Source organism: Lissotriton helveticus, chromosome 10, assembly GCF_964261635.1.
Source record: "Lissotriton helveticus chromosome 10, aLisHel1.1, whole genome shotgun sequence".
Lineage (NCBI taxonomy): Eukaryota > Metazoa > Chordata > Amphibia > Caudata > Salamandridae > Lissotriton > Lissotriton helveticus.
The window spans coordinates 548,128,005-548,152,522 of record NC_136071.1 but is presented as its reverse complement, the minus strand read 5'-3'; the positions used below and the strand labels follow the sequence as shown (position 1 = coordinate 548,152,522).

The window sequence follows — 24,518 nt, the reverse complement described above, 5'->3', positions numbered from 1 at the left end:
TCAGAATTACATAAAAAGTGATTCATTTGTGCTTTCCTAATCCTAATATATTCTGAAATATTTATCCAATTAATTTACGGGCATTTACATTACGTACTAGAAAAAAAACATCCTACAGCATTTCCCACACCCAGTATCCAACAAGTTTGTCACATTAATCGTCTTACTTTAAAGTCGAAGAAAGAAAAGTAAACCCCAACCTCCCTAGGTAGACAGAGCCTAACAGGCGACCACTTTATATGAATGCACAGTAAAAATGGGAAGATTTTTAAAGACCTATTTATTGCTTATTCACTTCTGAACTAAAGTATTGCTATTTAGGGGTGCTTCAGCAGCCCCTGGTCCCTACTTCCAGAACTTACGATCAGAAGCAGCTGATGTCCACTAACAACAAAATACACACAAAAACATCTTACCTGCCAGTCCTGCCTTACCACTGCTCATCGCCTCATCAGCACAGACTCCCAGAATTCCCTGCAGCCAGTCAGAAAGCTGCTCTCATTCATGAAGCAGTGTCAGGATTGGCTTGAGCGCCCTCGTTTTGCGGGCCCACAGGAAGACCAAGAGCCTGTGACTGCTGTCGCCAACCCAGCAATGCAGCAGGGGTTGGAGACACCTTTAGTGCACATGGCACTTTGGCCGGCCTGTGACAGGCAGCCAAACCGTCATGCACACTGGATCACAGTGCCCAACACACTCCCTCCGTGACTGCCCCATCTCCCCCACCCTGATGACCCACCTCCAAGACTCACCAGGGAGAGAAAAATAAAATGATAAACCAGTTTTTCAATTAAATTTTCTATTTTTGCAGCTGCTGGGGGAGGGGGAGCAGAGACGCGCATCCGCCACAGCAGAGAAGCCACCTCTCCCTACAGCATGGACATGAAATTCAGCAAGAGATTTATTTATTTATGTAAATGCTATTAGTAAAGAGCACTGACCCAAACAAACAAGCTCAATGACAGAACATCGTTCCTCACAAAAACAAAAGCTTGATGAACTGAAAGTGGAAAAGATAAATAGAATCAGTCCAGCAGAAATATAGCAGGCAGGAGACCTCTTCCAAGAAATACAGCAGGTTTGCTTCTTCCAGAACTAGTTTTCAAGGGAGACAACTGAAAACCTTGTGGAGTGCCTCAAGAAAAAGAAAACAAAAAGTTCCAAGGAAGCGAGCAGTTGTGGAGGAATGCAAGGAGCCAGTCAGAGAGGTGGTAAACAGGCTATACTTCACGGGGAGGGACAAAGACTCAAGCTCAACAGCCTAAAACAATTAAAGCCAGCAAACAAAGCAAGTGCATGTGAGTTACAAAACACAGTCAATGGTAATCAATAGGCAAAATTAATTCTTAGCGAAGTTTTCAGCATGTCCTGACCTAAAAATAGTAACAAGCTGCCTTCTCCAATTCCAAATGCTGGGCTTTTGGCAGCAAGACAACTACCCATGTAGTACCTGTGCTACACTTGAATCTTATGCAAATCAGCCTTGACCCTGTGCCTGGGAGCTGAGAGATATTTGGGGTAGAATCAGTGTCCTGCTAGGATCTTATGAGACTTTCATGTGAGGTTTTGCTATGGTTTAAAAAAAAAAAAAAAACAAGTGACAAGAAATACTTCCAAACCACATTTCGCTAAAAAGCGCAATATTTAAAAAAAAAAAAAAGATCCAATCTCATGCACCTCTAAAAGTCCCTTCTCTTTAGTTACAGGGTCTAGAAACGTTGACTATATTCATTCGTTGTAGAACTACAGAAATAAACGATCTTAGGGCTACATTTACTTTCTGTTCCTGCCTCTGACTATTTAAACGCGGAGATCAAGGTAAACCAGGTTAGTGCTAAAGAAACGAAAGGGCAATAAATAGGTAGCAGCTGATATCTGGTGATCCCAAATTCCCATCTATGGAATAGACACATACAAGTCTCTGACTAAATTCAGTAATCACTAGGGGTGTAGCTTCCTTTTGTGCAGCAGGTGCATTGACATCAATGACTAGAGGCTGAGGGGCCTACTGAATCCTGATAATGGCAACATTTAGAATTCAAACAGCCAGGGAGGGCATTTCCTCCTTTGCAGTAGGGCCCATGACATACTGGATATGCTACTCGTAAGCACATCTATTGGTATGGGTTATACTGACAGAGCTTAATTTGAGGCAGTGGTTTCCAGTTGGAGGCATCTACACTTCTCCGCAACGGCACTAATGACACTCCACCACATGGTGGTTTGGTCAGTCTAATTTTGAGATGGGCACTAGAACAGTGCTTAGTCAATGTATGTAAACAATGGATAACACCTGCCGCCACACCATTCTTGTAGAATTGTGAAATCTAGAATAGTCTGAATTGTCAAAATTGTAGCAGTGTGATGGTTAGTGGTTGTGCTGGCAATGGGTGGTGTAGGCTTAAGTGGCCTCCCAAGAAGGGCGCTTACTTTTTAGGTCGGGCCTAGGCAGCGCATCCACTGCAAGTCATGCTGTTCTCGGGTAAGGACTTGGAGCTCCGCCAACTCTCCGCCCATCTTTTCAATTGGCTCCTGTTACTGTCCTTTCTAAATGGTTGCTTCGGATTCATTAATAGGCTTGTTAGTCCCACCTTATTAACGCCTTGTCTGTATTTGTAACCTCCAATAAGGACTTGACCTTTTACTTGTGTGGTTACATGGTATGTTTAGTCTGTGAGAACTATTTTCTTTAATTATTTACTACTACTCCAGACACAATGTGCTTTTCTGCAATGGACACGTGCCTTTCTTTATTTGTCCAGCACGGTCTGCTTTTAATAGAGCGGCCGCGCTTCTTTATCAAATGTTTTTCTTTTTTTTTTCAAAGCGCCTAATGCGGCTCTTTCACTTTAATATCAGCCAGGCACCTTTCTTTATATGAGCCGCATCTAAAGAAATGGGCGTTGCTGACATTAAGTGAAAGTATAACATGGGGCCCATTTTACAAAAAAAAAAAATGATTAGTCTCTCAACATGACAAACAAATCCTTTTTTGTAAAAGAGCCCCATTCTATGCTTTCACTTTAATGCCTGCCACGCCAATTTCTTTTGACGGGTCTCCTCTAGGGAAAGGTGCACAGCAACATTAAAGTGAAAGCGCCGCATGGGTGCTTTGACAAACGAGCATTTGCAATGCAATATGTCTCACATTTATGAGACCTATTGCAAAGCAAATGCATGTTTTTATACTTTAAATTAAGCACTGGTTAAACAAATGTTATGCTACAGATAGCATGCAATCGGTATCCTTATTAATCATTTCTGTCAGACAATGAAGTAAACATCAGTTAAATTGTCTAATCCACGGAGCGATCGAGTTGCAAATTAGAGAATAAACGGTATTAGCAGAACTTTCCAGATTTTTCAGAGTTCCTGCAATGATTTACATTGTGTCTGTTACAGAAAAGCCAAATCAGTTACAAAGTCGATGATGCGCAGTGACTCAGTGAACACAAAAATTCACTCTGTAGTTTTTGACCAACACATTGATAAATTATACCCGGATTAAAATAAATCATCTCAAACAGGGTTGTTAGTGATTTTCAGAGAAAACCGATAGGCAGTCACTTTGTTTTTAGTATTTTCCGAAAAGATATTTAAAGTATTATGTATGTAATTGGAATAAAAATGGCATTGAAGCAAACCAGTTAGTTCATATTATAATTTAGTTTTGAATAACCGAATTAGCATAGTGCAAGGTGCATTTCGTGAGCTTTCAGCATCAAAAAGTAAATCTAAAACTGTACAAAATTATAGTGACCAAGCAGAAAGCTGAATTTTGAAAAGGCTTACCGATTTGAACTTGATCAGGCTGACTAAGGGACACAAATGCAGATGTATCATCAATCCAGGACACATGAATATTGCCTAAATAGGAATAAAAAAAAGTGCTATAAACATTTATAGAACTTTATCTCAAACTGTGTTGTGCAATTCCTGTGGTAACAACTAAGGCACGCACGTAAGCCAAATATAGGTCACACCATTCAGAAAATTATCAGCCTGCCTAGAAACTGCACAAGGGTGAGCATATCCGTATAACAAAACGTTCAAATGGGTTTACATTGCAATAAAATGATAGTTGGCAGGGCATATTCACTTGCAATGCCAATCTAAAGGCCCTATTAAAACCAAAGAGTTTCACACATATCGCACTAAGTTCAGGTGTCTTCTTTACAAAGGATCCTCAAACGGACATAGGAAATACAGCTAGTTGTAGAAACAGCTTTGCTAACAGAAGCCTACATTGTTGATACTAAGACAGAAGGCCTTTAAAAGTGTGCTGTAGGCACGCTGACCCTTGTTTTGTCACAGTGAAACCAAATACAAAACAACAGTCTTAAATGCAATGTAGGTCATGATCATCCTGGATTCCAAATTCACTTTTCAGATGCGAATCTTGATGATTAAACTGACCAGAGAGACGAACATCTAAACTTTTCCTGCACGTCAGGTTCTTGCTAAGAACATAGGGTTCCGATACGTTACAACACTAAATACTCTAGTCTAGACACACAATCACCCTGACTTTAGGGTATTAAAACTAATGTTCCAGCACCAACGCGTAGGGTTATACCATATCCCCAATTTTAGCATCAAACCACACTGAAACGCACAGGAGCCTATTCACAAAGGTGAATCAGTGATGAACCTGTATTTACTATGAAACAGACCCATTTTACAACTACCAGAAACTATGAAAGGGTTCCTAGCAGGTGTACATGTTTCTGTGTGCCTATACCTCTACAGATGTAAATCCTCATGGAGTGTCAAAAGGAATAACCATGGAACAAGCAAATGAGTGACAATGAAGCAAGTCAATGGTGCATTGGGCATTCTCTAAGCCCTCTAGGTTTTTTGGTATGGTCCACAAGAAGCTTTCGCCTACAGACAGCTAAATGCAGTCTGGCAGGCGGGACTTAAGACAGCTCAGCAGGGACATTCAGGCCTTTCTGGAACAAAATGTATTTAGTACAATTAATAGATTTCCCAACTACATGTCACGCAGGCTCTGTTCCAGTCAGTTACTGCAAACTCTGATTAGCCATGCATGCCACGGCAGCAAGCTCGAAATTATTTCTTGCTTGCAGAATAACACATGAATAAAGGAGGACAAACTTACAGAATCAGCAAGTATTTACCACACGAACGACATAGGGATGAGCATTTGTGATACGGTGTTGTGTATATTTAACGTTTTACGGCTTTGAGAAGTCATTATCTCTGCTGTTAGAAAGTAGCACAAAGTTCCTATGAATCTGTATAACAGTAGAAATTTCCTAGTCCATTAATGCTAATTAACAGATGGTTAGGCGTGTAAGAATAGCAATAGTACTAATAGGTAAATTCAGATTACACTCTACCACATCACTCTAGGTGTTATGCTGAAGTGCCTGAGAAAGATTACAACAGAGCTTCAAATGAAGATTGCAACAAGTTGTCATTAGTTTTGAAGGTTACAAGGGAAGAAACCATTTAGTCCATAGGTCTGACTCCCACGGTTGAGGTAGAAAGGACCCTGGATGAGAAAGTTGATCTTGCAAGCTTCAAACGTCTTGATGCAAGGTATGGCGTAAGATTATTTTTTTATTCGATTTGGTGCAAGTAAATGGCGGCCTCTAAGAATTAAACACGCCCTTTAACTCCCAGCAAGCATCCACTGGAAGTCTGTGAAACAATACTTTTTACACTGTCTTGTTCATTCTCAACAATGATTGAGGCCAAACCAACTACATGGATCATTTGATGATTGTTCAGGAGAGCTCGGTGTTTGCAAAGTGGTTGATCTGGCGGCCCACTAAAGAGGTCTTGCCTCTGTGGATCCAGTCATTTTGATATTCTGAACAGGCATAATCTCTTAATAACTAGCACTGCAATGTTTATCACATTTATCATCTCCATGAGATAGTACAGAGCATCTACAAAGGCAACTATTATGCCATTAAGCAGATATAACCCTAACTGGAATATAGTCCTGGTTTTCTAGGTCTCTGAATTAATTTGTAGTTCGATTTTAACAATTTTTGTATGCAACTTTATTTCTGGGAGCCATATTACATGCAGCGTCCTGGGACACAAAGGGCGTGTGCAGCTGTTTTTAGCATTACCCCGGGGCACTGGTGTATTATATAAGTGGACACAGATGCTTGGGCAGCCCTCCATTAACACAGATAGCACCAGTGCACATACAGTGCCGACGCTATCTTAAGAGCATTCCTACATTTGCAAGGAGGTGTGGCCTCATGCAATCAAGGGATACACCCATTCACCGTGGGCCACAAAGTTGGCACACAGTCAGTGCATCCTAAGGGCAGCCCTCTGGGAAGGGGAAGGGGATTTAATAGTCCTCCCGCTTACTGCACAGACCTGCATGGTGTGAGTTCGAAGGCTGCCCTGGGTCAGTGAAGTGATGGTAATAGAGAACGCTGTCATCGTTTGATTCCAGCACACCAATTTGAAGGTGCTGCGGCAAAAACAGGGGCACTGTGCCCTATCTGTAGTATGGCAGAGGGTGTCCCAGTTTGAATGGCGGCTGTCCTAGCAATTATGGAATTAGATAAAGTCACAAAAACTCAGATATGGAAGCAAAGTTGGACATCTAACCAGGAGAGGTTGACCTCAAGATAGGATGTAGCAGGGTCAGACCGAACGAAGAGTGCCAGTATTACCAAGTGTGATTGCTTAGTGACCAACTTTGAAGACAATGGCCAATGCGTAGTAGAAGAATATCCACTGTGACGGTCCTCTTGACAAAGCTCTTCCTTCATGGCTCTGAAAATCAGAAAAAGCTGGCCATTCTTAGGATGGATCTTTATGCAGTCGATACAAAAGCTCAGTGCCTTTTTGGGTCAAGGCGATGGAGTCTCTTTTGAGGGGGGAGGCGGGAGTAAAAAAGGCTGTCAACACTGAAGAGTGACAACCTTTAGTACGAAGGCTGCCATGGTTCTCAGTACCAATTAGCTTAGAAAGAAGGTGGAGTAAAGCGATTGCACCAAAAGCACCCACAGATCACTCATGCTGCGTGCAGATGTTAAGTACAATGACAAAAAACAGATTTTAGTGTGAACAGCCTTATAGAATTGCTGTGTATAGGCTTAAAAGGGCTCGCACAAGAGAATTGTCAAAGCCAAGTTCGGGTCTGATTATCAGCATAAACGAATTGTGGGTGGGGAGAAGGGGAGGCATGTCTGTCAAACCATTCATTAAACGTATCACTGTCAATGACAAAGACGGTTGGTCAGGCCAACATAGAATTGCCTGACAAATAATTTTCCACAATGTCCACCACAAAGACGCCCTGCTGGGCTAATGAAGGAAAGCAAGAATATTAGAAAGTTTGTCTTGTAATGGGTCCATTTTATAAACACCACGAGGAAGAGGTGTGGCGCCGCGGCCAGGGCGACTGACGCTGGAATCTGGGGACCACGGTTCGATCCCCGGCTCCGGCGGCAGGTTAGCCCAGCACCATGTGACTCTGGGCAATAGCTCGCTTAATCTTCCCGACGGCCCCCAGCGCCTAGAGACCCTTACGGGTGATTGTGCGCTTTACAAATGTGGACTTTACTTTACTTTACACCAAGCAACACATTTGTTCCAATGCTCAATGTAGATCACCTTCATGGAGGGCGCCTGGCCACAAGGATTACATCAACTACCTCGGTCAGCAAGTCACATTTAGTTGTCATCTATCAAACTCCACATTTGGAGGTTTAAAACGCAGAGACTTGGACGCAGGGCCCTAACTTATTGTTGAGACAGGAGGTCCTCAAGAAGTGGAAGCCTGATTGGAGGACAATAATTCAGACTCAGCAGCTATGGGCACCACACTCTTGTGCCCTAGTAAGGATGAAGAGAATGACTTATGGGCCGGTTTATCTTGATCTTCCTCAGATCTTGAGATAACAGTGGGAATGCGGTACAGGGGTCAATCCTCCTATTTCTGTAGGAATGCATCACCTAACAAATAAAAGTCTTGGAATTAACTCCATTGAAAGAAATTGTTCACATAGTGCATTCTAGTTTGCCAAATACATCTAGCCAGGCATACCCAATTGATAGAAGACTCCCTCACCAGCAAGGCATGGCGATACCAGTAGTGGGCCACCAGATAATACCGGCTTAGTATCTGCAGGGCATTCAACAAACCCATTGGTTAGCGGGTGACGAGTGAGATGCTCTGCTGGTCCAGCCACCTCGATAGGCATTGCGCAATTGGTACAAAGTCCAGCACGCCACTCTGGCCTGCTTTGTTGCACTACCACATGGTGGTTATGTTGTCTTTGAGGACCTGTACCAGCCGCCCTTTGTTGGATGGCTTTTAGGGCCAGTTGGATCACCTGAAGTGCAAGAAGATAGCTAGAACCAGTCTCTCTACCAAAGACTAAAGACTTCTGATCTGCAACCATCCCAAGTGGCCTCTAAACCCTGAAGTGAGGTGTCCGTTACTACGATATATTCTGGGCGGGGAAGAAGAGGCCTGCTGAGAGTCAGCTTGGCGTCTGACAACCGCCACTGGAGATCCTGCACAGTCCATCTCCCAGATCTGAATGGAGACAGAGGTAGTCCACTGAAATGTGAAGGTAGCCTACAGAGCCTGCTTATGCCACTGGAATTTCAGAATGAGAATGATATACAAGGCTAGGAGGCCAAGAACCTGCGGAGGATTACTTCTCAAAACCCAGTATTGATTCTGAATATAGAGGACTGGCTGCAGCAGATGAAGGGCCTTGGATGCCACCATGTCCAGAAATGACCCAATGAATGGAATTTGTTGCCTAGGTGCTCAGGTACGACTTCAGGTTGGTCTCAGTGAAACCAAATAATCCATGTCAGTTTGACCGTCGATGGAGGTGGCCTAGGACTGACTGTAGCAATGTAACATTGAGCAGTCAGTCATCAAGGAAAGGGAATACCCATACTGCCGACCTCTAAAGATGTATAGTCACCACCACCATCACTTATGTAAACCCCGGAGAGGCAGAGGTAAGGTTGAAGGGGAGCACAGTAAACTGAAAGAGTAAATTGAAAGTGTTTCTGGCCTGCCCTGAACAGCAGGTAACGCCTTTGGGTACTGCAGTACAGGTATATGGAAATACACATCGTTAAGTCCAAGCCACCAAGATGCCGCTCGCCAAAGGGCAAACTGCATTGATAAATCTGAGGGCTAGGCTCGGAGTGTCAAGTCTTCAATCCCCCAACCAGAGAATTGGTCGGAAAGGAATTCTGATTGGCCTTGCTTGTTGAAGTTTGCATAATCAGGCTGTATAGAGAAGGATGCTTGGTTAGGTTTGGATCACCAAAAGCCTGCCTGCGTTGCCTTGCCTCGTCACAGGTCAACTCACTGGCGGGCATGGCTTGCACCATGTAGGCAGAAGGGCATTATTAAATGCAATGGCTCAGAAGTAGCTGGTCCTTATTTAGAAATCTCAGTTAATATATTTGTTTTCCTCTACATAGTGGGTAACACTCTAGTTCTAGTGTTTCAGCTGCCCTGCAAACAAAGCACTTCCTCTGAAGTTTGCCCAAGGACAGAGTTAGTTTTGTTTCAGGAAATGTGTCTTCACCCACTGGCAAGTGGAAGTCCAAGTACAATGCATCATTGGATAATAAAGAGCAGAACTCAGCCCACTCCCTCACCCCATCAGTGCAGGAGGTGCTTCACTCCTGCACTGGGTCCAACTCGGAGCCAAAAAGTGCATGCATCCTCTACTGGTACTGCTAACAAGGGAGAGGTTGTACAACACCTGTAGTTTCGTAATTTTATAGCATGATATAGGCATGGAGCAGAGCGGCGTCTGGATCAGGTCAATCAGTGTCATCAGAAAGAACTTATGTGAACCTCAGTGCGAGAGTAGAAGCAAGTACTGGAGCTGTATACCGGTCCCAAAGGGGCAGATGATACTGGGGGCAGACCCACCAGCAGAAGTGCATCTGGAGATTCCTGTAGCTCTGTGGGGCCCAGAGGCATACCAGAGGAAGTATGAATATCACCAAAAAGCTGAAGCACAGCCTCTTTGAAGGCTATTTGAAGCAGGGTTGATAGCTCAAGGAACTCTGTGCACTCAGACCAATTGAAGGATCGTTTTAGTTGCAGAAGACATCGGGGGAGTGCGATCTTTATCTTGATGCACTTGCCTCTTGGCTAGAATTCCAGTGGAAGGATAGGGTCAAGTAACACTCGGCCTTCCTAGGTTTAAGCCTGCACCTAACCTTGCTGGAAGACAATGCGGAGTGGACATTCGCAAAAGTGGCTTCATGATCAGGGTCAACTTGTAATAGGAGCAGAACGCATGCTTTGTCCACAGCCTCTTATCTTCAGCAACGTAGAGTTTAGCTTTCCGTCCCGAAATGCCTTTGGGTGCATACTCATCATATGCTTTAGAGTTGTGACCGCAGCCCAAAGGCCATGAGTACATCGCTCATGTGCATCAATGACCAACATCTGCTTCCTGCAGCCCCAGCACAGCAGAAATCCTCTAGTTTTCGGTGAAAACATTGTTCTCTAGTTTTTCTGAGTCGTCGGAAGACAGATAAAGTTGGGACCAGACCTCTGGATTTGTATCAAAGAGTGCAGAAAGAAAGGAACTTGTATCACTGTGCAGGGATGGCACTTCTATGTGGTTCCGCTCCGTCACTTCTGGGGCGGTGAGGAGTTACTGTGAAGCCATATGGCACATGGATGCATTGCTGGAAGAATTCTCTGAATCCAGTCTGGTGTCTGGGGACATAGTAAAGGTGAGGAATCTGGGGTTACTAATATCATGAGTTGTAGTCATTAATTTATATCTGAGGACAGAGGAGGTATTATTTGTGAATTTTAAGATCCTCAATCTACAAATCCTCTGAGGCACACCAAGAGCTAGAAAAACACTAAAAACATGCATTAGACACAATGTTTATAAAAATGGTGTTATGTTAAAAAAAGTAACTACGCATACTGGTCTCAAAAGGGGTCACAGGAAGGTATTGAGAAACCATTAATGTATCTATAAAGAGTATTACAATAACTCCTGTATCTTTACTTCTGCACTCAATGTTCTATTAAACCATACACAATAACGGCCAAAAGTCTTACCCTAATACCTTAAATGAGAATTGCTGACATACCCATAATGACATAAGAAGCGGGAGTGGCATATACATGAGTTTGAACTTTATGTGGACTATCATCACTGAGCGAAGCACATGCAGTATCCACTCCCTCTCAGTGGCACCAGCTACGCATTCTCAGTAGGACAGGTTTTAATACTTTTGCCAGTCACAAGACTGCAGACAGCCCAAAACGCACCAGCCAGACTAGTCCTCAACTTCCCATGCCAAGCCTTCTGGAACTCCACTGACTCCTGATACACAAGTGAACACGCTTTAAACTTAAGAACCTACACAGCTCTCCAAAACACTGGCCCCACGAGCCTTAACAGTCACATTCCCTCTCATCAACCATTCAGATACCTCCGCTCAGCTTATTTCTCACTAGCACACAGCCCACGAATACACAAAACGAGAGCACGGGACCGCACCTTCTCCTATCTGGCCTCTAAAGCCTGGAACCTCCCACAACACATCTCAGCCTTCTTTCCTTGACTTTCACAAGAAGCTGAAGACCTGGCTTTTCGAGGAATCAGGGGCCTTCCACACCTGCTACAGAGCACCTGGATACCCTAACAGGTGAGTAGTGCACAATAAAAATACAGATAGCAATTTTTTTATACTTATGAACTCCTGACTATTATGCTGGACTGACAAAACACCAATACCGTTTAATATTATCGATAACACAGGCAACTGATGCAAAGTGTGCACTTTCTGCATCTTTTTCATTGTGTGGCATTCATCAAACTTCAAGAATCTGGCCACAGATTTTAACCCAGTCATCTGCTTTCATTAAAAGTAGTCTATGGGACCTCAATATGCATGTGTACCTTTTAGAATACATCAGGGTTGTTTTTGAAACCAATAACCAGAGGTCTGTAACCGTGTACACATATACAGCTGATGTTTCCTGCAAACAGCCCTCTTCAGCGCATGGGTAATTTGTTTTGACTGATTCACTTTTCACCCACATTACGTGTCCCTGCCAGCAACAGCTTTAAAAAGTCCGAAGATGTTTCTAAATAAAGGATGAACATCCTGTTACTGGCCAAGTTCAAATATAGAACAAAAAGAGGCTGTCAACATCTGTGGTATGGGGTGTGCACAACAAATGCAAACATTACGTTTGCGGGACTCTGTTAGAGAAAGGAGATTTTATAAATATTTCCAAAGAAAAGAATGCACCTAAAATTTTAATAGCTGTTAGTTTAGGCTACAAAAAGGGGATTAACGTTTTCTGGGCCTTCAATTGATAAAATAATTACATAATGCTGCAAATTAAGAGGGTTGAAGTAAAATATACTGGACCGCCATTTTAGATGCACAACACTACTACACCAACTATATACTTATGTGAGGGAAGAGCTGCTAGCTCAAGTGCAAAGTAGTAATGAACAGGGAGGCATGTACCCTGGGAAGACACAATCACTTCAAAGATGCCCACTTAAGGCAGAACTTTTTTAAACACATCATCATAAAAATGTCTTAAGGAAACAATCTGTTGCAGAATCAGACTCTTGCAATTTTTCTGTAGGGTGCCTTGTGAGCATAATCTCACAATCTCTTAACAAGCATTTACAATGCAATGGTTTTGCCTTTGGAAAAGTTAGAGCTATTGGCATTGTTAATGACAACATTTGTATTTATGTGTTGGTTTTGAAAACAGATAAATAAATGGCATTGTCATTTACATTGCCATTAGCTTAATCTTTCGCAAATGTGAGGCCTATTGTAGGGCTTTAAGTGGGCCGGGTCTCACCAGGTCTGAGCAGCGACAGTTTTTTTAAGGGGTCCTCAAAGTGGGTCTTTGCCAAGTTAGGTAAATATGATGAAAATATTAATCAAGTTTGGTTCGGTGTGTAATAAACGTGGTCTGAGAACTGTTTATTTTCGAAGCCAGTAATTAGTCAAGTTCAGGCTGTTCATTTTGCTTATGTTGACTATTGGTTTTGAAGAGTTAATTGTGTTTGACGGCTCTTGACACCCCTAACCCCCCACCAGCCTGGGTGGGTCCTCCATCTGTTATCAAAGGGTCGATACTTGCCCCAAAAAGTGTAACCACTTAGGCGATGTGCTGAAGCACAGTGTGCTGGGCCCAGCAGGGAATTTCAATGGCTCCATTGAATAATTGCAGCCCTGCTGTGCCTGCAGATCGGTGGGGGAGGGGCTGGGGAGTGGGGGCTGATGACGTTGATCTACTCTGAGTCTGCTAACAGTGAGCTGGCGTGGGACGGGCATCCAGTTGTAGAACTGAAGACTTACTTTTGTTGCATTAAAGTTCTACTTAGCTAGTAAAAGATTTACCAGAGATGGAAGGGCAAGGCAAAGAAAAACCACACCTAGCACTGTCCCCAATTGTCATTAAATCACAAGAGAACACTTAAGAGAAAGCGGGTCCATTGTGAGGGAACAGCCACCGGGGAATCAGTCCCTAATCCTAAACTAAATAATACTACCCTGTGTACGAATCTGACATAAATATATACCATATCGAGGACCCCTTCGTATTAAACAGTGCTCAACATTCATCCTAATTTAAAGAAATCAGAATAGGTCCATAATCCAATTCGTATCCAATGTTTTTATTAGTTCATTCCTTAATTAAAATGTATTTCATTGTGGCCAGATTAAACATCTATCAGGAAAGCCAACACGGTTCGTTCTCATTGAGCTTCTTCAGGGCTCTTTGGTCCATAAGGACAGTCATAGTCTCAAAGATGCGGCCATCACACTGCATGCATGTCCAATGAGCTGGCGTTTTTAATTTACCTCAACTGCTTCGCTAGTAGCGTTGACTAGTTAAATTGTTAAAAGCATCGCTGTGTGAAAATAACTTCTCCCACCACCCACCGTCTCACGCCCCCTCCTCACCCGTCCCGTCCCCTTTAACACAGCAAATTGTAAGCCTGTACTTTACACACGTGCATTATATTTAGAGCGAAATGCAAGGTGGCGTGTTTACTTAATATTTCTGTTGCATTAAGGGGAAAAACGTTTAAAATAAGGTTTCAAGCAGTTAGAGGAGTGTGCTGCGCAAGGCCCGATATTCCTTGCATGTAATGCAGTTCAGAAAAAGACAAACGCTTCATCTAGAGGGCTATTGCCTCGGCCACATTTGTTTCACTCAGCAGAAATGATAAATGCGATAATGCAAATATGAACATTTACGTCCAGAGCGCTCCCTGCAAAACAAGTACACACATAGGGGTATGAAAGGATTCCCGGAAACGTTCGCACTTTATCGAAGAGTCTAGGTTGCCTCTCCGCAGTGAGGGCGCTTGAGACATCCCCCGAGGGTTTATGTTATGAGTTTTCGTTGGAGCCGTTTTCAAGCGACATGAAAGGGTGGTGTTGAAATCCAGGGGTTTCTACAAACGTTTCTGGCCCAGCACTGGAATCAGTAGCGAGAATCAGATGCTTATATAAATGTAAACAGACTTCCGGATACCTCAGTACCTCACGTCTACCTAAATATTCAATTTTATTCCACGTCATATTTTACCGATGATATGCGTGCACTTGCCTTTTATCATTTTGCCGGTTAAACCAAACCAGGAAAAGGAGACTCGGAAACAGGATGTATTAGGTGGGACACACATGGGGCTTTCACACAAGAGGTACACAGCAATCTATTGGACTAGTTTCTCATTTTTACGTCCCCAATGAAAGGTGTACTTTTATTGTGGCGCGTCTCTGTTTTTATATTAAATATTTTGTCTGCGTTCCTTGTTTACATTTGTTTCCGCGATTGTTGTTCATGTGGATTAATTGACAACTATTTCCCGTGTCTTTCAAAGCTGTGAGGGGTGAAGGTATCTGTTGTTAATGTAACCATATTAGTTATGAGGTAGGAGTTTACGCCAGTTTGTTAACACGAGGGTTCGCCTCACGTGCCCTTTTGTTTACACAAGGCTTCCCTGCATGCGCCCTTTTGTTTACACGTCTGTATTCAGAGTTTTAAATAAGGAATAGCAATTAATCCCGGTGGCATCCAGTATAATACAGGCACGGAACAGCGTATTATGCTTAATTTGATATGGCTAAGTCAGTGCTGGTGCCCAAAATGTGCTCAGAAGCCCACGGCCGGCACCGGCGCACAACCCACCGAGGCCGCGTAGTCTGGAATCAGCCTCTTGCCTTTAACCGGCTACCAGACACCCCTGCCCCGTTAGATCTCCGTTGCAGATTCCTGCTTTCTCCCGTTGTGGCGGGGTTTTCGCCTTTCTCTTCCTTTCGCCATTGTGCGTTTTCCTTCGCTCACTCTTGGGAAGTGTCAGAGGAGAAAAAATAAATTGAAGTCCTAAACAAGCACCTACGAGGACACGGACAGCAGGGGGGGGGGGGCGGGAAAGCACACGGACAGCGGGAGGGGGGGCGGGAAAGACACGGACAGCGGGGGGGGGGGGCGGGAAAGACACGGACAGCGCGGGGGGGGAGGAACGCACTCACCTGGACTTCTTCCGGCGGCCGTGGTCGGCATGAAATGAGGAAATCAAACACCAAAAAAAAAAACGAAACTCCGCCCACCGCCCAATGACGATGCAAAAAGGGTGGAGGGGGAAAAAAATGCAGGAACGCCCACGAATCTGGTCCGGCCATGACGGACAGATCTCTGTTCCAATGGCTAGCCTCCATTTATGGAGCTAGCCAATGGAACAGAGGGCGTATTCAAGTCCCCCATACTGAAAACTAAAGATTTCTCCTGGGGGCGGAGCTTGAGCTCCGTGCCCCAGGCGAAACCTAAAAATGAGTCCCTTAGATAGCAAACTGTTTTAGTGGCAAATCATTAAACTGAGTTAGAATTCTAGTCATGGTCAGCTTTGCATTAAGCGCAATTCCAAACAGTGAATAAAGCGAAAGCAGAGTTGACTATCTGAATGTGCAGGGGCCAGGAAACTATATCTCTGCTCCCAGGTAACTATACACCAATTCCCAGACGGCAGTCTTTGCCGAAAACATAAAATTACTCCTTTCTTCTAAGTTGATCCTTAAGTTTTCCACATACTACTTGCATTTTTGCCTCTCTTTCTTAGATGAGCTATGCGTTTTTGCTTCTAGTCCAGGCAATCGGGCCTGGCATCCAAGGACTTATTTTCAAAAGAGTTGTGAACAAAAAATACTGCCACATGTCTAGTCACGGCAAGTCCTGATGACAATATTGTGACTGGTGGCGATTCACTGGGTTCTTGATGCTCTGGTATCCACCCCCAGTGGCAACTGGGGTATCATTCAACAACCCCATCTCAGGGCTTGTTGCATTCGTTCAGAGCCTACTCTGCATTTCACAGGCCACCATGGGTTGTGGGTGAAGAGCTCAGAGCAGGCAGAAGCTTTTTAATTTTCGAACCAAGTCTATTGCCCTCCTCTGATAAATTCTAAACAGCTTAAATGTGCAACATGGTTTCCAGTAGAAATTTCTCTTGCAAAACAGTTTCTCTAATATCACTTTGATTAAGGTTAGCAGATACACATTCACAAATGATTTACTTTCGTTAAAGAGCTGGCCAGTCCTCTTAAAGGAGGTCAGGAGCTTTAAATGTCAATATTTTAAGGGTAACGTAACCTTCAGGAGTACACATTACAGTAGGGTCTGAAATTCTGCATTAATGTTACACTCTAAAACAAGTGAGGTGATTAGGGAGTTTTCATGGAACACAACTACTGAAAATAGGTAAAACTGAAGCAACGGTCCGGGACTATTTAACTATTCCAAAACCCTACATCCAACATTGGATTTGGCTTACTTCACTCCTGAATTGTCATCTTAAGGAAAATCATTAAACAAATAGGGGGATACATTTATAAGCTGAAGTAAAGCACTGGAAAAACATGTTGATGCTCAGAATAGAATGAGTAAGTAAACACCCTAGGCCAAGAGCAGCATTAGAGAAAACACCACTGCCAAATTGGAAGGTGTTGGCTGCAGGAATCCTAAACTCAGATAGAAAATTGAGATACTGTGAAAGCTACATTGTGGGAGCAATGGGAGTACACTCAGAATTACAGCAAAAACATATACAAAAGTTAACAGAGTGAGTGTTGGAGGTGGAGAAGAAAATCTCAACAGCACAAGATCAGATACAGCATCTCAAGTTAATCTGGTGTGTGAAAGACCCATGAACCTTGAACTGAGAGTGGAGCATGCCAACTGCAGGGTGAGAACAGTGGACTTTCGACTGAACCTATTTTTATGTCTCAGGCAGGCAGCGCATGCGCTGTCTCAAAGAGACATGTGTTCTGTCTGTGACACTCTAGATGGTAAAATGAATGATTTAATGGAAAGAATGAGAACCATGGAATCTTCCTTAGAAGAGCTAAACAAAGATGGAAACCATTCGTGATGAGATTAAATTCTTTAGAACACGGGGGGGGTGTGGGGGGGGAAGCTACGTCATAAGGTGCAATCCCTGGAAAATAATGCAAGAAGGAAAAACGTAAGAGTGCTAAACATCACCAAAGGGGCTGAAGGAGAAGACTTCAGAGGCTTCATGATCAAACTATTTAAAGCGGTAATCCCATCTGACGACCCTAACAAATTGGAAGCAGATATACAGAGGATCCATAGAGATACTTTCACAAAAAGTCAGAACAGTTAATACCCATGAAGGATATTTATCAATTTGAAATCATACTCCTTAAAGGCATAGATCCTATCAGTGGCACTAAAAGCAGGTGATTTCAAGAAAAATGCATGGACTGTCCCTATAAGATCGGATATCAAATGGATGACAGGATAGAAATGTGAAATGGGAACGGACATTCAAGAACTTAGATCATTAGGAGCCTCACTGCCCAGCTGTAGCTATCTGCAATTTTGAGAATGTGGAACAACAAAATGTACGATATTAAAGAGCTAAAGGAAGTTTAAGACAGAGTAAAACTGATGAAAGCGCAGTATAGACAGACCCTGGAAGGAGGAGGGCTTAAATAGTAACAATGAAATACCCAAAAGGATATTTGTAGAGTTCCCTAGGGTAGGAGAGGTGGCGTTGGCAGCTAGATGAGTGAGAAGGAAGTCACTGAGTGGGGCGCATATTGGAGATTTTTTCTCTTTTATTGAATTCCTCATTTGCGATAAAAAAGATGCAAGAGAAATTGGTGAAGTAAAGGGGGGGTCACATGACAACAACATAGTAAAATACAGTGACGGACAAGTAAAAGCTCCTCTCTGAGGGTTCTGACCTGTAATGTGAATGTTCAGATTAATCAAGAAGGAGAATGGACACTTGTAGCTTCATACCCATTGGATATAATTGAGCACCCTCATAAACGCTATGATATTATTTGCGGTGTATATCTGTTATCCGCCCACTATCAGCGTTATGGCATAGTCATCGGGTGTCCAATTTTGTGCTATATGCCAGCCTCATTCTGAGGCAACCTCTGGTCTGAGTAGCAGTGTCTAGAGAATAGAGGACACCCCCAGAGGGAAGGTGTAAGAAAAAACTAAAAAATATCTGTTTAAAAAACAATGCCTCTCCAAACGAAGCTTTAATATAAAAAGGAAAGGTAATGTTATTAAAATGGATTTTGATACTATGGTAAATCAAGTTAATAGATCACTCATATCTTCAAAGGAACGGTCGACATGTTTCTGCTCTTTATGGCCCCACCGGGTCTGTAGAGCATACGTCAGGACATAACAGGTAAGTACTTACACCATTTGTGTAGTTTTCAAAAATGTGCGAATTTTCAAACACTTGACTGAACTATTACTTGATTCCTACAATAAAGGAAAAAGAAATAGAAAGAACACACACAAACATCCACATTTTGAATGAAAAACGGTACAATATATATGGAGAGGTAAGCAAATAAATGTAAATCACTTTTGCATATGTGGACAGAAATAAGTAGAACGATTAGGGAGGTATAATGGGTCCTTGCTGGAAGCATTTTCAATGGTCACAAATGACTGACGTTTCTTTATATATGTTAATTTGCAATAAGGATAACAAACATTTCGATATTCATCATCACCTGATTTTCTCTAGGTGTTTGAACCCTCAAAATAGGAATAAAAAAGAAAACGTTAACAGACTCATGTTGGAAATCCCCTATAATAAGTCTCGACCGAAAATGAGGAATCCCTTGCTGTGTTTCATTCCGGACTTAACTGGTTATTTGTAGCGTACACATAAACTGGCCCGTGTCTATAGCATAAGTATTATTTTCGGCTGTGGTATACACCTTCGTGGCTTTTAATGGGGTTCGCGTGTAATTTCAAGGTGGACCGTAAAGGTCTCCGATACAATTACAGTGGTCTAAAAACGAGATGGAAATCTATGTACACGCTGTTGGTGGTTCACGTAACGTTTAAGGAAAAAATACCTTGCTTTTAGTAGTTTTATTCGTCCTCGGGGTACCTGGGTTGTATCTAAACCAGAGCTAAAAGGGGATAGAGTAGGAAACGAGGAAACATTACAAACAATAGGTTCAGGCACGTTATTGCTATATTGGTTTTATAACGCTCTGACGCCATTCTTACCCGTGTTTTGGAGATACTCCTTGTCATGTGCTGGCTCTGCCCCCGGATGTGTAGAAGACACTCCCCCTTCCTGTTTATAACATCATCTTAATAGAGAAAGGACTAGATTCATGCTTATTTTTCTCAAAGGGAACTCCGAGATTTGTGTCATTCGATAGTGTAGGAATTAAGGTATAATGACCAAGATGAGTATGTACTTATATTTTGAATTAAACACTCATTATTTGAGATGATTCTACGCTGATTCCTCATTGTATTTTACAATATTTTTATGTGTGTTTTTGGTAATGAATAAAAGAACGGTGTTCTTGGTTCTCTTGTAAAAACAAGAGACTGGATACAGATCCCACTGAGACTGACAAAACACCGTCGCTACAATGATCCATGAAGCAGAACTCAAAATGTGGATCTCCAAGAAAGAGGCTGATTTTTTAACACCAAAAGAACCAAGAACACCGTTCTTTTATTCATTACCAAAAACACACAAAAATAAGTTTCCACCTCCGGGACGCCCGATAGTTTCGGGTATCGGATCTATATTGGAGCCATTATCCAAGTTCGCAGATTAATATCTCAAGCCCCTTGTGCAAAAGACACTGACATATCTGAAAGATACTCGCGACCTCCTGATACAGATTACAGGAAGAACCTTTGACCCTAAGACAATGCTACTTGTAGGGTTAGACGTGGAGTCATTGTACACTAGCCTTCCTCAAGACGATACATTACAGATGCTGGAAGGCCTCCTGCTTATGGAAAGCTGGACACAACACCCCCAGACACTTTATACTTGAATGTTGTCGCCTAGCCTTAAAAGAGAACTATTTTGAATATAATGGAGATTTGTTTCTACAATGCCATGGTACTTCCATGGGCAGTGCCTTTGCCCCTTCAGTAGCTGAACTCTATGTGAGCCAATTTGAGAGCCAGTTTGTACTCAATGACAGTAACCCATACGTTTCCAGTATCCTATACTGGAAACGTTATATCGATGATATTCTACTGATTTGGCAGGTGGATAAAGATCTGAATCAGTTCATTGAGTGGCTGAATGGTAGAGACTGTTGGCTTAAATTCACCTTCACCTCAAACAACCAAAAATAGATTTCCTAGACTTGACCATCTTTACCGAAAACGGCACCCTGGAGACCAAAACGTACACGAAACCAACTGCAAAGAACAGCCTTTTGTCTTATAAAAAAGTTATCACCCCAAACCTCTGCGGGACAATCTCCCTTATAGCCAGTTCTTGAGGCTGAAACGTAATTGTAGTAAGAACAGTGGCTATCTACAACAAGCACAAGAAGTGAGCCAAAAATTAAAAGCTAGAGATTACACAACCGCCACCATTGCTAAATGTCGCAAACGAGCCCAACATCAACCAAGAGAATGCCTCTTACAAACTATCCACAAAGAACCTATTAAGGATTTAGTCAAATGTGTGACGACTTTTTGCCCAGCAACTTATGAGGTACAAAAATTGATAAAAAAGAACTGGCAAATAATCTCATCTGGAAAATACAATTGGCCAAAACCTAGGTTTGCAAATAAACGGACAAAGAACCTAAAGGATGTACTAGTACACACACGCCCGAGGAAGAGGAGAGTCGCATCATAAATCAGAGACATGAATATGATGCCTATAACAGGACACTACCCCTGCGGGACATGTGTAGTGTGTAAACTCACAAACACAACAAAGACATTGCAATTGACAGAAACGTTCGTTTGGATCCAAAGACAACACACCAATTGCAACTCCACTCATGTGGTGTACTTGGTCAGCTGCCCATGCCAACTAAAGTATGTGGGCATGACCTGTAGAAAGGTGAAGTTAAGAATTGGAGAGCATAAGAGCAATATAAGAATGAAGAAAAACACGACCAAACTGTGCTCCCATTTTGTAGAAGCAGGCCATGACTGTGAAGAACTCAGATGGACAGTCTTGGAAATGTTGATAGACAAAACCAGGAATGCTGAGAAAAGTATTGTTTGAGAAAGAACAAAGGTGGGTGAATCGCCTCTAGACACATCTCAGAGGTCTGAATGACAATATACTGTGGCACCAATTTACATGATTTCAATTTTGTCATCTGCACCTTCATTGAACTGTATCACTAAATAAGATATCATCATTGGCATAGTACATACAGAACCCCCTTTCATTGATATATACCTTTCAACTTAATCAAGCAATCAAAAAATCATGTGAAAACAACAAAAGTAGGTGAAAGCTTCGACCTTCTCAATCCTCGTCTGTTTTCATACTGAAACCTTTACTATATTGCGACTTAAGATCGAAAATGCCTTTGCACAAAATTATTTGGGCTAATGGACAATTATTTGTGTTATTAATTAATGAACCTTGCTATCTATTTTCAATCCATTTCTTGTCTTCACTTGAAAACAAGAAGTTATTTATGACATAAAAATATTGTAAAATACAATGAGGAATCAGCGTAGAATCATCTCAAATAATGAGTGTTTAATTCAAAATATAAGTACATACTCATCTTGGTCATTATACCTTAATTCCTACACTATCGAATGACACAAATCTCGGAGTTCCCTTTAAGGAAAATAAGCATGAATCTAGTCCTTTCTCTATTAAGATGGTGTTATAAACAGGAAGGGGGAGTGTCTTCTACACATCCGGGGGCAGAGCCAGCACATGACGAGGAGTATCTCCAAAACGCGGGTAAGAATGGCGGCAGAGCGTTAAAAAAACCAATATAGCAATAACGTGCCTGAACCTATTGTTTGTAATGTTTTCTCGTTTCCTACTCTATCCCCTTTTAGCTTGGGTTTAGATACAACCCAAGTACCCCGAGGACGAATAAAACTAGTGAAAGCAAGGTATTTTTTCCTTAAACGTAACATGAACCACCAACAGCGTGTACATAGATTTCCATCACGTTTTTAGACCACTGTAATTGTATCGGAGACCTTTACGGTCCACCTTGAAATTACACGCGCACCACATTAAAAGCCACAAAGGTGTATACCACAGCCGAAAATAATACTTATGCTATAGACACGGGCCAGTTTATGTGTACGCTACAAATAACCAGTTAAGTCAGGAATGAAACACAGCAAGGGATTCCTCGTTTTTGGTCGAGACTTATTATAGGGGATTTCCAACATGAGTCTGTTAACGTTTTCTTTTTTATTCCTATTTTGAGGGTTCAAACACCTAGAGAAAGTCAGGTGATGATGACTATCGAAATGTTTGTTATCCTTATTGCAAATTAACATATATAAAGAAACATCAGACATTTGTGGCCATTGAAAATGCTTCCAGCAAGGACCCATTATACCTCCCTAATCGTTCTACTTATTTCTGTCCACATATGCAAAATAGTGATTTACATTTATTTGCTTACCTCTCTGAAATTAGAGTATATTTTCAGTGCTATATTGTACAGTTTTTCAGTCAAAATGTGGATGTTTGTGTGTGTTCTTTCTATTTCTTTTTCCTTTAGTGTAGGAATCAAGTAATAGTTCAGTCAAGTGTTTGAAAATTCGCACATTTTTGAAAACTACACAAATGGTGTAAGTACTTACCTGTTATGTCCTGACGAATGCTCTACAGACCCGGTGGGGCCATAAAGAGCAGAAACATGTCGACCGTTCCTTTGAAGATATGAGGTGATCTAGTAACTTGATTTACCATAGTATCAAAATCCATTTTAATAACTTTACCTTTCCTTTTTATATTAAAGCTTCGTTTGGAGAGGCATTGTTTTTTAAACGGATATTATTTTGTTTTTTCTTGCACCTTCCCTCTGGGGGTGTCCTCTATTCTTTAGACACTGCTACCCAGACCAGAGGTTGCCTCAGGATGAGGCTGGCATATAGCACAAAATTGGACACCCGATGACTATGCCATAACGCTGATAGTGGGCGGATAACAGATATACACCGCAAATAATATCATAGCGTTTATGAGGGTGCTCAATTATAACCAATGGTTATGAAGCTACAAGTGTCCATTCTCCTTCTTGATTAATCTGAATATTACAACGGGGAACTGAATGGACCTCTTTTCCTCCTCCCTACTGATTATCTCTGTAATGTGAATGGCCTTAGAGTGTAAAATAGGAGGAGAAAAACTTTGGAGTTACTTAAAGCAGTCAGATAGGGATATAATATTACTACAGGAGAAACCTAGGAGAGCAATTTTAAAGCATTTTAGAGACACAAAAATGGATTAACCACTTTGCACGCACTAATCAATCATGTTGCACAAAGGGGGTAGCCATTTTGATTAAAAACTCTGCTCAGGCCATCTTGGGAGATTTAATTGCTGACCCAGAGGAAAATGGCTAATAGCAAATGTTATGATTTCCAGAGAGGGGTTTACTTTTATACGATAGTATGGACCAATGATTGATGACCTAGAGTCCCTCCAAGAGTTATACTGCCAGCTATTCGAGGTTACAACTCATAGTGATAGGAGGAGACTGCAACATATTAGATACTATCCTATATAAATCCACCTGAAAAGCTATGGTTAATTCCCCCAAGATGAAAGGGAGAGCGCGTCAGCCAATGAAAGATCTTGGATTCATTGATATCTGGAGACAAAGGGCCGGTAATGATAAAGGCTTTATCTTTCATAACAAAAAATATAGCCATGCCTACAGGATCGATTTATTTTTTAGTAGATATTAGTCTATACCAAGAAGTTAAAAATATGATACACATCCATGACCATCTATCAGGTCACTCAGTAGTAAGATTAGAAGTTAATCTAGAAAAGATATTAGGCTCTATCAGGTGGACTTTAAACAGGACAATTCTAATGGATCAAGTCATAATTAACCAACTGAAATTATTATTATTACTTTTTTTTTTAACAGCTTGACCCCCTTACATGTAGTATAGGACACCTATAGAGCATTTATTAGGGGGACAGTAATAGGTTATAAAGCCCACA

The 24,518-nt window shown here is 42.0% G+C and overlaps 1 protein-coding gene across 2 annotated transcripts in view; it reads right to left on the bottom strand.

Moving 5' to 3' along the window:
• PARN (poly(A)-specific ribonuclease) overlaps positions 1-24,518 on the bottom strand; it is a 637,089-nt gene that overhangs the window by 168,681 nt on the left and 443,890 nt on the right. For both annotated transcript variants that reach the window (XM_078663093.1, XM_078663092.1), the window contains exon 21: positions 3,793-3,867. In XM_078663093.1, the coding sequence (XP_078519219.1) occupies positions 3,793-3,867 (75 nt within the window). The remainder of the gene's footprint in view (positions 1-3,792; positions 3,868-24,518) is intronic.